The sequence below is a fragment of the Cuculus canorus genome, chromosome 4 (genome assembly GCF_017976375.1).
Source record: "Cuculus canorus isolate bCucCan1 chromosome 4, bCucCan1.pri, whole genome shotgun sequence".
NCBI classification, from domain to species: domain Eukaryota; kingdom Metazoa; phylum Chordata; class Aves; order Cuculiformes; family Cuculidae; genus Cuculus; species Cuculus canorus.
This window is the reverse complement of record NC_071404.1, coordinates 48,566,806-48,583,476: the sequence shown is the minus strand read 5'-3', so window position 1 is coordinate 48,583,476 and position 16,671 is coordinate 48,566,806. Positions and strand designations below refer to the sequence as shown.

General features: G+C 41.8%; 1 protein-coding gene across 6 annotated transcripts in view; it reads left to right on the top strand.

Annotated features, from left to right (window-relative positions):
* Window positions 1-8,012: 8,012 nt before the first annotated feature.
* FAM13A (family with sequence similarity 13 member A) overlaps window positions 8,013-16,671 on the top strand; it is a 131,086-nt gene continuing 122,427 nt past the window's right edge. For 5 of the 6 annotated variants that reach the window (XM_054064319.1, XM_054064318.1, XM_054064317.1 and 2 more), the window contains exons 1-3: window positions 8,013-8,065; window positions 10,901-11,090; window positions 13,897-14,106. In XM_054064319.1, coding sequence (XP_053920294.1) covers window positions 8,039-8,065; window positions 10,901-11,090; window positions 13,897-14,106 — 427 coding nt within the window. In that variant the 5' untranslated portion in view covers window positions 8,013-8,038. Of the gene's footprint in view, window positions 8,066-10,900; window positions 11,091-13,896; window positions 14,107-16,671 lie in introns of those variants that run through there. The other variant, XM_054064320.1, reaches the window with a different exon arrangement.

The following is a 16,671-nucleotide window of genomic DNA, read 5'->3' as shown; positions in this document are numbered from 1 at the left end:
ATGTATGCTCTAAGTGAGACACCCACAAACAATGAGTGTATTGAGACTGCCGTAGCAGCAGTGCGCCAATGACTCTGCTGGCAATTCTCAGTTGGTTTCTTGGTCGGTTTTGTAGACCCTAAGATTAACTTTCCCAAACTGATAGGTACATTTAAGTACCCGTCTCACAAATCAAGACTTGGAAAAAAACAAAGTGAAAGAACTTTGGTAAAAACATATTGGCAAGGACAGAAAACACTTTACTACAAGCTAAGGACAAAAAAAAAAAAAAAAAAAAAAAAAAAAAAAAAAAAAGAAAAGATGGGAATAGCCAGGTAGCCTATCTCTAAAATAATGTTGGGTGCTTTGATGTACTGCACACTGTGAAAATGCAACATCATGTGATCATCCGTGTCAGTTCTTGCTACAACCTCTAATAACTGAAACTAGCTTAAGAGAGAAACAGTGTGCCTGCAAACTTCATAAGGAGGCTGCCTGTACAGCCTGAGCCTGCGAGCCCTGCTCAAGAGGGCTTTGCTACACAAACACAAGTGCCTTCTGGTAAAACAGATCTCTTCCCTGTTCTGATCATCACAGCAACCCACACCTCTTAATTCCTGTTTTACTTATAGCCCTGATCCAAAACTTATCAGCAGCCTGTGAAATTAATGGACTTTAACTCAGGTCTCTGCTGCTAAGATAGGATCCAGAATAGGATGTTGTTTCTAAAGTACAGCAAGAAGAGTTCCTAAACTGGTTGGCACAGTACTGGAATGGAGACTCTTTCTACATCAATCCAAAGAAAGCCATTGGAACACAATTTTGTTGAGATTTTAGAAGCAAGTACGTTGTTTTTTCTTTCTCTTAACCAAGACAGGATTTGCCTCTCTTATTGGTGTGGCAGGAGAAACAGAAGCAGGGGACCTGGTGTGAGGTTAGAAACTGCATGACAGCAGTTACCGAGCCAAGAGCACATGCCTTATGCATCCTGCTGGTTGGTTGTGAAACCGCAGCTGCCCCAGGCCACAAAGTAGAATTTTCCTTTGCTGCCTCTTAACCATTCTCTTTTGCCACAAGGTGGGGATGTAGGAACGAGTTTAGGCCAGTTATGAAGACACTTCTTGCCCTGGAATGAATCTCCATGATCCTTGCCGGCTCCGGGACCTTGATTTGTTGTTTTTATTTGGACCACACATACTGGCAGGATATACTAGTTCTTGAATAATAGTTGGTAGTCTGCTCTGCTGTTTTTGAAGGATGTTTGGGTATGAAACAATTCTGTTTCTTATCTTCATTGGAATTAAAAGGTCACCATGATGTAGCTGGCTGTAAACCATATGGGCTGCTTGCAACTCCATGTCAACTTTTGAATCATTGCAGTAACAGCAAGAGGCAAACTTCTCCCTAAAAATACCTATGTGAATTTATGTCACTAAGCAGAGATTTGTGAACTAATCATTAGTCAGCTAACAGCTGACCATTTAGTCAGCTAAATCAATTCTAAACTTACATAAGCTTCTTTATATTCTACTTTCAACTTCAGTAGTCACTATATACACACAAATGTTCTGTCACAAGTAGCCAAGGGAAGAAATACAGGCTAAAGTGTATGTTTACCTGGCAGTGGTTGGCAGGTCGGCTGAAATGAGTAACAGGCTTCATTTCATAACACAGCAATGGGCAGCCCCTGAAAGGTTCTGATAAAAAATGCTATGTCACATATATTTTTTTTCTTTATGTTGCTGTAATGAAGCCTTTCATTCCTTCTGAGGTAAGGGCAAGTGTTTAGCATACTCAGCCATCTATTCAGCCAGCATTTTTAGGCCTTGAATACACAAGAAATATTGAAAGGGACTTGAGAACCCAAAACCCCATCTTGCATCATCCATATTATGAACCAATACATCCTTTCATCATCAGTTTGGGACCACTGATATCTTTGTGAACAGCTCTAATCACTCTCACAGATCTTCTCCAGGATGTTGGAACTCTACAGAGATCAAACACTGCAGTACTTTGTTGAAATTTGTGTTTACAGTAACCTGGGGCAGGGGGCAAAGGAAAGCAAAGGAGGACAGGAGAGGAGGAAAATGAAACTTCAAATACCAGAAGGCATAAAATTTTTTAAAAAGTTCCCCCTCTTCTACACCAACACTTTATCAAAATGTAGGTACTGGACATTCTTCATTGTTTACCTACAATTTAAAAAAAAATTATTTATAAATCCTTTTCCTATTTATCACCAATTATTATGTCTATGCTTTCTTTTACAGTACTCTTTATATGACGAAGTACTTGTCATTCATAATATTCTATGTCCATAGAAATTACATATAGTAATGAATGCCTCCAACAAACTTTTTATAAAGGAAATTTTGCATGAATAAAGTGGGATGTCATAGAAAACAAGATAATGTTGAGCAGCAGAATGACTTTATTCAGGCTTCGTTAAACTACAAATTGTGTCCCAAGAACAAGAATTTTGGGTTTTTTACTTTACAATCATAACTTTTGTGTCAGATTTCTCTTTCTCCCTATGTCCTCTCCTGTTTCAAAGGGCAAAGGTGCTGTGAAGACATCTAACATTCATCCTGTGACTTCTGTAGGGTTTACAGTGGAAAAAGAGCCACACAACAAAGCCCAGACCCATCTTTCAGTGAAGGACCTCTCGAAAATGCTATTTTTAATTTTCTATCATCCATGTGCTGTCTGGTTGCTTTTGGTGTTTCTTCATTTGGACAACACAATGAAGTGAAAATTAGCTAGCTACTAGTCCCCTTCACTCTCTAGATTTCACGCAGAAGTGCAAGGTAAAGACGTATTTATTCACAAAAGCAAACAATTAAAAAAGGTATTTACATTCATTTTAGATATCCAAGGCATTTAATCTGTTTACAAGAACAACATCCCGTGGAAAGTTATCCTTCTCGTAACTCCAAAACCAAGTGTATTTCAATCTAGTATTACCAAAGGGCAGGCACTATCATTAATGAGCAAAGATACATGGAAATCTTGTTGAATTGGAGCTAACAAAGGAGAAAGCAGCTTTTAGTCTGACTGCTTGGAGAAGTTGGTTTGTTTATTATATTTATTTCATGTCCTCCAACACAGGCACCTGGGGGAGTGGGATGTGGGACCCTGCTGCTAGTCCTGACCACTGGCAGACATAGGCTGTTTTACTGAGGAGTGAAATCCTCAGGAGAAGTTTGGCTGTCAGGCAGCCTGCACCATATTTAGGCAAAAATTGTGTAACACATATCATGATTTTAGTCTCTCACATGCATTTAACCACCATGATTGTTAGTATTACTTCACACAAACATAGCAATTTGCCTGTGCAAAAGTTAATTACTGTGATGCAGTTTTGGTTTGGGGAGAGGGGTGACTTTCGCATGTTGTTAACGTGCTACAAGCTGGGAGCTAACATGATGGCAGCAGCAGCACTTCTGGTCCTGGCACTCTATTGCTGTTTTTAAAACACAGCTTTCCCTAGACCATAACCTCAATTATCACACAGTTCTGCAGTGGTACTGTTTCTCTGCAAAGCAAAATTACTTAGATCACCAAATTCTCAAATATCAAGCGGTTTTGCACAGACATGTTTAACTGTGTAATTAGGTAAGCCTGAAGAAGCATGGTAGTATTTTAAACAATTTTGTAATTAGTACGACTGCCTGCATCTCATTAATTCAGTAGGCTGGTAACACAACTGCTTAAATATACACTAATTTTGTACTCAGCTATTTGATAGCTATTTGGTTTTCCTTGGTTCCTTATTCTATTCTACTGAGCCAAGCCAGTTCAGCAGCTGGCTTCATACTTCAGTATTTCATAGAGATATCTTCATCTAAGTGAATCACATGCTTTTTATCCTGTTCTCTTTTTATTTTTTAATTATTTTTTTTTTAGAAAAGGTGTCTTGTCATTGCTTTTTTGGATGACAAGTTCCACTTAGTTACACAACAGTAGAGAAACCTGTCGTTGGTCTGGCAATTCCCAGCCGTTCTTGCATGTTTCTTGATGTCTTGATTTGTCTCCTCTTCTCACTTGCAGCTGCCAGGTTTTACACAATGCTGGTCACTGGAGTGTGTCCCACCTTTAGATGGACTAGCTTTCTCATGAGTGCCTTGGAAGGTAACAGCAAGTGTCCTGTGGCTGGCCACTTAGAGTAGCCAGGAGAGAATGAAGTAATGTTCAAGGATGCTCAAGCTGGCAGTAGACATTTATTTCACAGCAGCCTGCTTTTATGTGAGCTGTTCTGAAACGAGTGTCGAATTCTAATGCCACAGTGGAAATGGTGAATGATAATCAGGTTAAAGCACCATATTGCAAAGCAGAGATAGTGGGATAATTCACAGAAGAGGCACGAGGAAGTTCCTTTGAACTTTTAACACTATCCCAGCCCTTCATCGCCTCTGGGAATGTTGTTTCAACATCTGAGGTTAAATGCTTTATTTGTAAACAAGTGGAAGGGAAAAAAAACCTACATGTTTTTCCTTGTTTGATTCATTGCATGACTTTATTCGCCTATCATTTGCAGTGGTTTTACATTATCTTTTAGCTGTTAGGTGGATTTAGAAAATAGATTATGTAGGTCTGTATCTCAGCCAGAGAATATATTCTCTTGACCCTCCTTAGAAGCTAGCCCTGTTAAAAGCCATCAAGCACTTCCTGCACACAGATGACAACAGAGTATCTGAGAGCTATAGGAAACAACTGCGTGACCAAAAGTAGGTAGCCATGATATGTCAGAAAAGCTAGTGATACCCAATTTGAAGGTCTCATAGACTTCATCAATCTGTCACAAGGTATTTGCTTTGATTTGAGCTCTCACTACTCTAGTCATATTAATGATAAGTTGTATAAATATTTGTTCTGCAGATGTACTGACTATGCATTATAACATTCCTCAGAGGTAGCAAAGGGAAAAGACAGCAAAAGACAGTACTTTGACAGCAACACTGAAAACCACAAAATTATTCTGGTGGAACTTGCTGTTTCTGCTTGTGTGTGTGATTGATGTAGTAGTTTGATGCAACACCTTAGCCAGAGAAATAATGAGGATCTTATACAGAAGTGTGATTTTCTGTGGTTTGGGTTTTAGAGGTTTTTGTTTCTCTGTGATAGGCATGGCTGCTTCTGATTTTTTGTTTTCTAAGGGTTTTTCTGAATTGCTTACAAGAAGACAGCGAAGCTTCCCTGAGCAAGGTGCAACCTACAGTCAAATACCACAGCATGTCTTAGCTGATTTCTGTGGTGCCAGAATTTCCCCATTTATAACACCCATCTTTTGAACAGCTATCCTCAAGGGCAGTGGCTCACTGAATGGAAAGGAAGAAGAGCAGAATGTATAGAAATATATCTGTGGGAAGGGTGCAAGGTACAAGAACGAATTCACTTACTTCCACGTTGGGGTTAAGGAAAAGTTCAGGTAAATCCTACTCCGCCCTGCTCAGGGGGTGCTGGCCCTGTTGGGCTTTGATGAGGGAAACTTAGGGCAAAACAAAGGCATTGAGGAAGATTTAGCCCAGTTTCTGTTCTTCTGCCACAAAGCAGATGAGCACACAGGCCTTCAGCTCTCTTGACGCTTTAAGCAAGTACAGAAGTGTCTTTATTAACCTAGAGAAAAGTTACCAGTATGTCACAGCCCCAAGTGCTTCAGTGACTTAACAGAAGTGTGAGTTACCTGGATCGGATAAATAAGTATGGTGAAAATATACTGTACTCCAGCCAGAGTACTGTCTCTGGGGCTGCTGCTGCTAGTGGTGCTTGTTTTCTGGTCTTGCTTTTATAGAATGAAACCATAATTGCTGCTTCTCAACATAGATTTATAGAAGCCTTAGTGCCATAGCTGCTGTTCACTGTGGGTCCATGTCTGAGCTCTTCATCCTCAAAGTCTCTAGGGAGTTGTAGTTTCTCATCGTTCACTCTCCAGATTACAGTTTGAAGCATGCCATTGTGTTTTACTGTGGACCTGCAATTAGGACAAAGGAAGAGAGAGTTGTGTGTGGTTTATGTGAAAAGGGCTAGAGGCTTACAGTAAAGAGAAGGTTAGAGGAGGAGGAGAGTGTTAAATCAACTTGCTGCGACAGTTCCATAATTGACTTAGAAGGAAACACTAGTGCCATAGTCTAACTTTCTATTGTAAACTCACAAACTAGGCAATTAGTCATTTTGGGTTAGAGTGGATTAGAGAGGAAAACAGAAACTGAGTACAAAGGAGATTCTGATTGCAACACCTACTAAAAACAAAACTGTGAATGAAAACTCAAATCTACAGGTAGCATTTTCCCTCTGATGGAGAGCTTGATAAAATGTGCTTCCTGCTCCCTTTTTCTCTATGAGGACAGGCTTTCTTTTGTCTGCGTACCAGATGCAGGCATTCCTGGGAGTTAGCTCCTACTCTGATGCTAAGCCCTTGCTGAGCAATGCTTCCGAGCACATACAGAAATAGGCATGCCTGTATGTGCCTTTCCTCCACAAAATGTGTCAAATATTTGAAACATCACAACTCCACAGTGCTATTTTGAAACACACTTTAAATTTCTGGGACAAACTCTGCTTCCAGCCTGCGGTGACAGGGAGTGGGGCGCTGGGGGAATAATTTCCTCTTCCTGCTGCTGCCATGACGTGACTTCTGGCAGTCCCTAGCTGCGTGTGGTGTCCCTCCCCTCCTCTTTTGGCTTTAACCTTTCTCTTATTTCACCAACATAGCCCTAGATGGAAAATCACAGGGGGGTTATGTTTACAGTGCTTCACACTTTTTAAATTCAGGCTAAACACTGCACCGCGCCGTGCTCTGCTGGGCCCTGGCACGTCTGGCTGTGCTGTCGTTGGCTGCCTTGGCACAGGGCCTTGTTTTGCCTCACTGACTTGACTCTGCGCCGTGCTGGCCAGCTCTGTGTTAACCTCTAAGCATGGGAGGGCAAGAGACACTTGGGACTCCCACCATGCTCACACATTAGCAATGCCAAGGGCCCGCCTACATTACTCGGCTGAAAGTGGGTTTCGTGGTGGTGCTTTATAAGAACCCCAGAACGGCTTGAGTTGGAAGGGACCTCAAAGCCCATCCAGTTCCAACCCCCCTGCCATGGGCAGGGACATGTCCCACTGGATCAGGCTGCCCAAGGCTACATTCAACCTGGCCTTGAACACTTCCAGAGAGGGGGCACCCACAGCTTCCCTGGGCAACCTGTGCCAGTGCCTCACCACTCTCATTGTGAAGAATTTCTTCCTAACGTCTAATCTAAATCTTCTCCCTTCCAATTTAAAGCCATTCCCCCTAGTCCTCACTCCATGTCTTTGTAAACAGTCTCTCCCCAGCCTTCTTGTAGCCCCTTCAGGTACTGGAAGGTCATTATAAGGTCTCCACTGAGCCTTCTCCAGGCTGAACAACCCCAACTTTCTCAGCCTGTCCTCACAGCAGAGGTGCTTCAGCCCTCAGATTATGGCCCTCCTCTGGATCCACTTCCATGGAAGGAGCTAGAATGACTGATGAGTTGCAGTGCCCTCTCTAGAATAGGTTTCTGAATTCACAGTAACTTCTGGGTAACAGCAGATGAGAGTGATGCTTTAGCAGCTCATGGTCACTTCAGTAACAAAAACAAGAACTTAAATGTAGAAAGATGAGGATGCTTCATAGGTCCCAAGAGGAAAGCTCCAGAGCCCAAAAGGGAAGTTCAGAGCCCAAGAGGAAAAGTTTCAGAGCCCAAGAGAGAAGCTTCATATGTCTTCATCTCTTTGCGTCCTCATCCAGCTGCAAAAGACAATATAGACACATTAGTACTTGGGAATGCACCTAAGTTGGAGACGGGAGATTCCCAGCAGCAGCTCAGAACGGCTCCCCGGCTCTGATGGAGCCCGGGCACAGCCTTGGAGGTGGGGGGTCTTGCATGTCTCCTCCTCCCGCGGGTGCGGGAGGGCGGTGACACGGAGGGAAGGGGTTGGGAATGGCCCGGGAATGGCCCGGGGCGGTGGCGGGGCTGCCCCTCGCCCTCCAGCGGCCGCGGGCGGGGCAGGGGGCGGGGCGGGGGCCGTGCCTCGCAGCCCGGGGGCGGCCATGGGGGCCGGGGCGCTCGCCCATCGCGTGAGTAGGAGCGGGGCTGGGGGGGGAGGCGAGGAGCTGCGGGTGTTGCCCCCATCTCCGTGCGGGTCTGGGGCGGGGAGGAGGCTTAGGTGAGAGGCATTTGATAAAGGCACGGAGTGATAGGACGAGGGGGAATGGCTTTAAGTTGGAGAGGGGAAGACTTAGACTAGACATAAGGAGGAATTTCTTCACTATGAGCAGCCTGGTCTGTTGGGAGATGTCCCTGCCCATAGCAGGGAGGTGGAATTAGATGATCTTTAAGGTCCCTTCCAACCCAAACCATTCTAAGATGAATAAGGGCGATTCCAGGCATTTTTTATTTTTTTTTCACCCGCCCTTTTTTTTTTTTTTTTTTTTTTTGCATTTTTGCGGCTGCGCTGCATCCTGCCCCGTGTGGAGGGGGTTGGATGAGCCGCCAAAGTGCGTTCCTGGAGCACGGGAACAGCTTTTCCCAGCGGGGGATGGGGATGGGGATGAGGAAGGGGAGGGGGAGGTGATGGGGAATGGGATGGGGGAGGGGGAGGGGAATGGGATGGGGGAGGGTATGGGGAAGAGGGAGGTGATGGGAATAGGGAAGGTATGGGAAAAGGTGATAGGGTAGGAGAACGGGATGGGGAAGGTGCTTTTTGCCGCCTCTGCCACCGTTTACAGTTGTGCCACCGTCTGGGCAGCTTCTCCCCGTGTAAAATCAGATCTCCCATCTGTAAGACCATAAAATGCTGAACTCTTTGTTTCGGAGCTGCTTCGAGGGGGTGATTTCATTTCGATTTTGGTTAGGTGTAAGTTTTGGATAACTGTGCGTAATTCTGTGTTAGCGCATCCTCTTCACGCCCTGAAACAAACTCAAAAACTTCCTCTTCTCTTCCTTTGGGCACAGGAAACGTCTCTTGGTTCTCTCACAAATTTAAATTGTAAGTTTCCCCAATTAAATCCAGCTCCGTAACTCAAGTTTTTGAATGCTGAAATGGAAACAGGCTGGAAACCTGTAACCGAGCAGGGCTGGGAGGCTAATTGGAGGCCTTAATTGGAAAAGCTCTCTAAGCATCACAGCTGCTCATAAACTGCTCAAAGGATTTTTGCTGTCTTCTGAATTTACCCCCAGCTACATTATTTTTGATGTGTGTCTGCCTGGAATGAAAAATGCCTGTTACTCATTTAATCCTGAATTGGAGCATCTCTTTTTTAAAAGAGATCTGGTATTTTAATAAAGCAGCTAAATTTTAGTTCACTTGCTCACATACTGTTTATTGTAAATATTTATAAGGTGGTGACAGTAATGCTGGATTTAATTATATATTGCAATTCTGTTTCAAAAAATAGTAAAATATTTATGAAATTTACAAGCAACATCTTCTGTAAAGATCAGACAAGTGTTGCAAAAGACCTGGAACTATAGAACACATGTGCTCCAAATAGCTGTGTTTAATGGGGAAAACACAGCAAAGTGAGTGAAATTAACTGCCAGATCATTTTATGTCTGAAAGGACAGTCACTCTTAATAGCAGCAGTGGTGCAGATGTTCATGTTGCTTACAGACTGCAATAACAATATTGCCTCACAGGTGAAAAGATTTCACAGGTCTGTTTAAAACAGGAGGTGTATGCCTTGATAAAATCTGTCTTAATGCAGTCAAGTGTCAAGACCTAGACAAGAGTCTGAGCACTTCTTTATGTTACTGTACTATGCATAAGGTTTCTGCTACCTGTTTGTTAATAAAACACAATAGGAATAAGTTCATTTTTAAGCATCATGCTAGTAGTGGATGTCATAAACAGATTGAACTGTGTGGTAGCAGTGGCCCCCAGTTCCTGCAGTGTGATGTTGGAAACATGAGGAAATTCATAAATAAAACAACTTTCTCATTTCTTCTTTTTCTTTTTTTGAGTGAGATTTGCTGATTTGTTCCATGCTTGTTCATATTAATGAAATAATGCTTAGGTCTGTTTGGAAAACAACTGTAGTAGATGATGGTGCTGCTCTACCTTGGTCTTTCCAAACCTGCAAGGCAGTATGCTCATTTAGATTTCTGCCTATTATTGATCCTCTGTATTAATCCTATGTTATGTTATTCCTTTAGGTCTTATTTGCTCTGCTCTCATGTTTTCTGCCACTGCAACTCAAAACTTGTGAGAGCGTTTTGCCTCCAGAAGAGCCTTTGGGGTGTGTGCAATTAAGGGTTTATTGTGTTTTTTCCACACCTGCTGTTATGATGTGTGATTAGATTGCATAGTCCCTTTCTAACTTTAAAACCTCAGTAATTAAGTTTCAGACTTTGCAGATGCAAAACAAAACATAAAATCTTTCACAAGGATCTATCTCACCTCACAGTGGCCAAAATGAATCCCTAGGGAATAGCAACTGGAAGAAGGGTATGGGAAGCCTTCCCCAGAGTACTCTCCCAGACTTGTGACAGGCATCCTGGAGACAACCTGAACTGATGGTGGTGTATTTGGATTTTTCATGATCCTGTGGTCGGTTTGCTTTTGTAGCCCATCTGAACTGCATGAATTACAAAAACAATCTCCTTTGAGTCAGGAGTTGTATTAGTTGTTACTCTAGTAACGAGCTTGCACACATAAGCGTGTCTCTCTTTCCTTAAATTACAGCCTACTTACACTCTTTCCCCTGTTGGATACTCTTCTAGTTTTTTCTCTATTCATTTATATTTTCCTACTACACCGAGATTTTCCTGTGGATTAAAAGGAAGACCAAAACCTTATTCTGGAGCATGAAAGACAGTTTTGGATGGGTATGGGTGGGTATGCTTATGTTGTAACTATGCAACCTTCTGCAGCAAATGTGACTAATGAGCTTTTATTCCTCTGCTCCTTTAAGCAAAGCAAATCAGCTGCGAGATTGAAGGAGGACATGAGAAAGATAGCCACACTTCCACTGAGCAAGCAGAGGGACACGACCTGTCCAAAGGTGTTTGGTGTGAGTCTTCTGGAGCTTCAGCAGCAGGGACTAAGCAAGAACGGCATCCCAATAGTTGTGTGGAATATAGTTGAGTACCTCACCCAGCATGGTAAGCTTAATGGAGTCACTTTTGCTTAGTAGGACTTGTTATGTAAGACTCTTCAACAGGAGAGCTCTGTGTTTTTGGTGGTACAGGGGCTGAATAAGGCTGTGGCACTAGCCACATGCAAAGAATATTACTGTATGTGGTTTGCTTCTTTTTCTTTCTGTCTTGATGTCAAGTTTACTTTTTAATAGGATGTTTATAAGGGTAAACTACAGTGTTGTGAAGCAGCATAAATAAGCTGTTCTGATCGTAAATGGAGTGTATTTAATTTGTGAAGATTTGTGTGATTTTCTAGTTGCAAAACAATTGTCTTTAATGCTTTCCGATAGTGAGAAAACATAAATATCTCTGTAGATATTTAGCGCACACAAACACTCCATCAGAGTAAGTTACTGAATAGGAATACATGTTCTTACATGTTTTCAGATAAATTCCAGTTACTATTAATCTTGGGAAAGGAAGTATCCAGTTCTTAGCATCCCTTTGCATTCATTTAGTAGGGCTTTAGTTCCTGTTGTTGAAATACATCTCCCTGCACAAATCTGAGCACCATTGGTGAACAGATGTATCCCGTGGCAGTTGTTCAGCAATGGAAAAGATTTTTATGGAGGTAATTTCATCTTGTAAGAAGCTGCATCTGGTTTTACTCTGTTTTTTCTTTTAGCTACTCAGTAATGATAATGCAATTGTAGAGCCTTAGATTCCATGTCTGTATGTTGATAGGCCATTAGAAGCTGATAGGTGCAAACACAGCTTGAAAGTTAGGTTGGTTAAAATACAGTGCAAATTAAAGCTATGATCCTACCTTTACACAGCAGCATCTTCCTTGATCTTCTTTGCCTTGCCTTAAAGTGCTCTGCTAGAACACTGAAAGAACAAGGATGTTTTTGCACCATTTAGGTTTAATCAAAACCAGAAGCTGACTAACACTCAGGACTGCAGCTTGTGGGCTCTGCTCTGTGTTCCATAAAAAGATCTGAATCCCACACAACTGTTTCTCAAATATGAACTAAACAAGCCAAGTCCTCTACTCTGCAGCAAGATTAGCTGGACTTCTGGATGCGGAGGTGATTATCCAGCCACAATAAAAATGCCATCCATTCTTTTTCTCAAAAGTGTAAGCAAGATCTGAAAGGTGCCCTCTTAAAAAGGAGGTTCTTGAAATGGGTGTCCTGTGCCTGCCTAAAGTTTGTTTTGTGGATTGATGGTGAAGTTAACTGTGAAGACGTTTTTAACAGAGATCCAGATATGAATTCAAACTATTTGGGGGCAGAGTGTTCCGTGAGTCATGGCTACTGTTTGTTCAGTATTGTTTTACAACTGTATTCTGTAAAGATGCAGTAGTAGACATTGTAGGGTTTTTTAAAACTAGGCCATTTCAGAGTCTTTCTTGTAACTCATGAGGACATGACTGCCCATTTCTAAAAGCTGAGCTGACTGTTGGATGTCTACATCCTTGAACTACCTGTGCATCAAGCTGCCTATTTTCAAATTTATAGATGAAGCCAAGTTTTCCTGTGCTGAATTTAGTAGTATCTAAGTATGTTTTAGGCTTTCTTTACTTCCATAAATTACTGAGGAAGAAGCAAAGAAAGTTTTATCTTTGTCAGGACTGTGTCCTTTGCTTGCTTAATGCTGCAGAAATGAAAATCATTGAGATGTGGAGTTTGCTGCTGTCCCCAAGATGGCAGTACAGCATGTCACATAAGAATGTCTTGTACATGCAGGATTGCAGGATCTGTAAGCAGCATCTTGTATTAGTCATATAAATAGTCAAGTAAAATACTTTAGTGCTTGTCTATTTTTTTTTTCCCTTACTAGATCAGTTTGTCTTCTGGCCCAATAAAAGAGATTCTTTCTTTCTGCAAACTCTACTGCATCAGTTTTGGTTTCTTAGACTAGAAGCATTCTGTCAGACTCCAGTGATGTCTACTCTTAACTGATAAAAACCATACATATTTTGGTGCTTTCAGTGCTCTGCTTCTTAAGAAGAATAAGCAAGGTATTAGAAAAGGCAGAATTTTTGTGGTGCGTGTGTTCTAGAGAAAAAGTAAGTTACTGAGTTAAGCTTTAGGCATTTTACTGGTGTTGAATGTCAGCATATGCCTAGAAAGCGGTTTACTATAGTATGATTCATTTGACTTCCTCCTTGGAAACCTCCTTCTTTCTGCATCTCCTTCATTGGATGTGAGGTGTCTGGCCTGAACTGATCAATACCTTTTCTTTTTCACTGTGAAATACTTTGAGCTTCATGCTGTCCAAGATACACGTTTGCTCACTGAGATTTTCTGTTGTAGTAAAGTTGCAGGGCTCGTTATGGAGTTATTGCTGCAACAGGCATGTATTCAGGTGGTTATGCTTTGTGATGGTCACAGGCAAGAAGCTGTTGCCCTCAAATGTGAAGCTGGAATTAGTCATGTGTGTGAATTTGGCAGAGTTTGGCTCAAGGTAGCAGGCTGCTTGCAAAAGTGACACAGCAGAACTGTTTTATAGAATCTAGATCCTTTTCTGTTGAAATATACCGATGCAAAATGTGGCTGTTTCGTTTTATTTCTGCATGGTGTGAGGTTACAGCAATGCCAGTGAGTTTTGTGGGCTCTCAAAGAGTATCCCAGGCCTCAAGCTCTGGTCACTAACGTTTGCCAATTATCATAATCTAATTACTTGACTAGAGGGAGTTTCTACTGGGGGAAGTAGTATTTTACTTTATTAACTGCCTTCTGTTGTATTACTACAAGCATATTATTCACACTAGAATATCTGTTGCATCATATCACTGGGATGTCTCATATGCAATATATAATTGCAGGTATTACACAGGAAGGCCTCTTCAGGGTAAATGGCAGCATGAAAATGGTAGAACAGTTGCGTCTGCAATACGAGCGTGGAGAAGAGGTGGAACTTGTTAAAGATGGTGATGTATACTCCGCAGCCAGTCTGTTGAAATTATTTTTGAGAGAGCTGCCAGATGGGATTATCACCTCAGCTTTACATCCCAGGTTCATTCAGCTCTACCAGGGTAAGTGAGAAGTAAAATCTCCATCCTTCAACACGCCTTCTTTCTGGATTATTGGTTATGCATTGAGCAAAACCAGTGCTCTCTGTTTCTTAGTTTTGCGTATTTTGTTCTGCATTTTCCTTTGACTGTAGCTCTCACCTGCTCCCAGCGTGATCGCAGATGTCCAGTTCTGTTACAAGACACAGAAAATTGCTTCTTATGGTTTGATAAAGTCTGGGCCGCTTATGATTTTCTAATCCAGTTATATTGGCTAAATATAAATGGAAATGATCAGCCAGTTTCTTTGAGCAAGCTTGTAGACAACAGCTGCACTCTCTTTAGGGAGCAAATTTGCTTCTGTTTTGCTAGGGTAATTTCTGGCAATTTCATTCTAATGGACTTAGAAAAATTATAGCAACTTCTTCAACTAATCAAATGCAATTCCTATTGGGCCCAAAGCATAAGTTGTCTTCAGTTTCTACTACTCACTAAATAATGTGATTGCCCATCAGAAAATGAGCCAGTTTGCAACAGCAGAGCTTACCTTTTATTTCCCCCCTTCAAGTGGTGGGTAAACCATAAGAACACCATTTCCACTTTACGAAGTTGAAACTTGCACAGCTGTCTGTCATATGATTTCTCAATCTAATTCATCTGTATCAGACAATCCGTGGTGGTGTTATGTGGTGGTTGGCCCTGTTCCTCGACTATGCGGGTGAGCAGCAGTTATTTTCTCTTTCTGCAGGCAATCAATGCCTCTTCTTGCTCTCTTCCTAAGAAACTGCATTGTGAGTGAGTAAATGTTGCTGGAGATGTGCTCTTCACAGTAAAGCAGGCAAATGTGATGCATGGTGCAGAGGAGGAATGTGTGCTGCAACATGCATCCCTGATGGAAGAAGACAGTGCAAAGTTGTCACGCAGTTGTCCTGAGGTTCCACTGTTCTCACTTGCAGTGGAGGAGAAGCTTAGCCATTGCTTGGGGGAAGGAGAACAGGACCGTGTCTGTCTTTCCTTTTTGGGACTGTATGCGCTGTTGAGGAGAGGAGCTCCGTGCCTTCCCTTGAGGGCAGGCATTTCAGCTGTAATTACGTGGGCTCTGTAAAATACCTTCTTCATTTACTAAAGTTGTCTAGAACCTAAGGATAGGGTTCAGGAAGTGTTGTGTAGGAAGATGCCCTGGTTTTAGAAAGTCCCTTTTTTCTAGTCATGACTGTGCTTTCTTTTGGGTCTTTTAGATTTCACCAGGTCTGACTCATGAGCTGTATTTAATTATAGTCTTTCTCATAGGTCACTGTTTAAGTGGAAATTTTAAGTCACACCTTTGCTGTTCTGCATCCATGTCCCCACAAAGGTCATATCTGTGTAATGCGTGCACCAGGAACTGCTGATGTACTTTGTGACCAGTGCTGTTTGTGGAAAGTTTCACTCATTCCTGTTTCGCACGGGAAATGCAAAATCTCCCCAGTTCTTTCTATGGAAATGAGATAGATATCTTGGTGGGTAAAGTTAAGGATTTCTTGTTTCAAAAAAAAAGTTCCTGGTGTTACTTATGAACCCAGTTCTGCAGAAGTTGGTCCAACTGTGACGTGTCTTAGCTGAGTTTGCCAGAGTTGCACAGAAAGCTTCAGTTATAGTCCCATTATAATTTCAATTAGGAAAAAAAAAAATCTTACTTGAAAAATGCCAGGTTGGTTGTTATGGCAAGGGGGGAGGCTTTTGTAAAGCTTGAAGAAAATAAAAAGCTTTTTCATGCCCTAGAAAATACAGCATAAATGAGTTGCTATGAAAGGCACCGATGACTTTCATCGAGTTTAGATTAGCTTAAGTAGTGGATGGGCCTTTGTTTACAGTTAAATGATCAACCAGCTGTGCAGGATTGAAGGAGTTATCTGTTCACTTATCAAAGTATGTACAAGGGTATTTGTTGCAAAATAGTGCCAAGAGAGTGCATGCTTGGGTGTTCTTTTTGTAAGCTGTGAAGAAAATAGGTCATGCTGTTTCTGATCCAACAGGTTATTAAAAACAAGTTATTAAAAAATAACTTCTAATCTGGAGCCACTTTGCTGCATGTCTACAGTGAAGGCAATTACAAGCTCTGTTACAACCTCTGTATTTCCTTCCATGGAAGCTTTTCTTGGGAGATGGTCTTTTAGGATTATGTTAGAGTTCCTTTGGAATATTTTCAGAGATTGGTATCAGCAGTTTTTAAGCCGACAGATCTTGTCTGGAAAATAACACACAATTACTTTACTTACTACAAAAATTGTTAGGCGTGAGTCCTCGGGTTAAAAATAGCTAGACTGAAAATTATACATTTTACCTGCAGATGTAACCGGTTTTGATTTCAGATATAGACTTTGTTACCAAACCAAAGAGCAAATAAACTGCCCTTTTATGAAAAGTAGAGAACCTGACCCATTGGTACTTCAGGAAGTCCACACAGCTGGTTTGGCATGCAGTCGGCAGCTTGTGCAATGTTGTGTGAAATGGAGCTCTGCACGCTGCACTGCTGTTTATATAAATATTCTGTGTAATGCCAAGACTATTCCGTTCCAGAAAACATCACGTAGCGTATCCTAAAGGCCG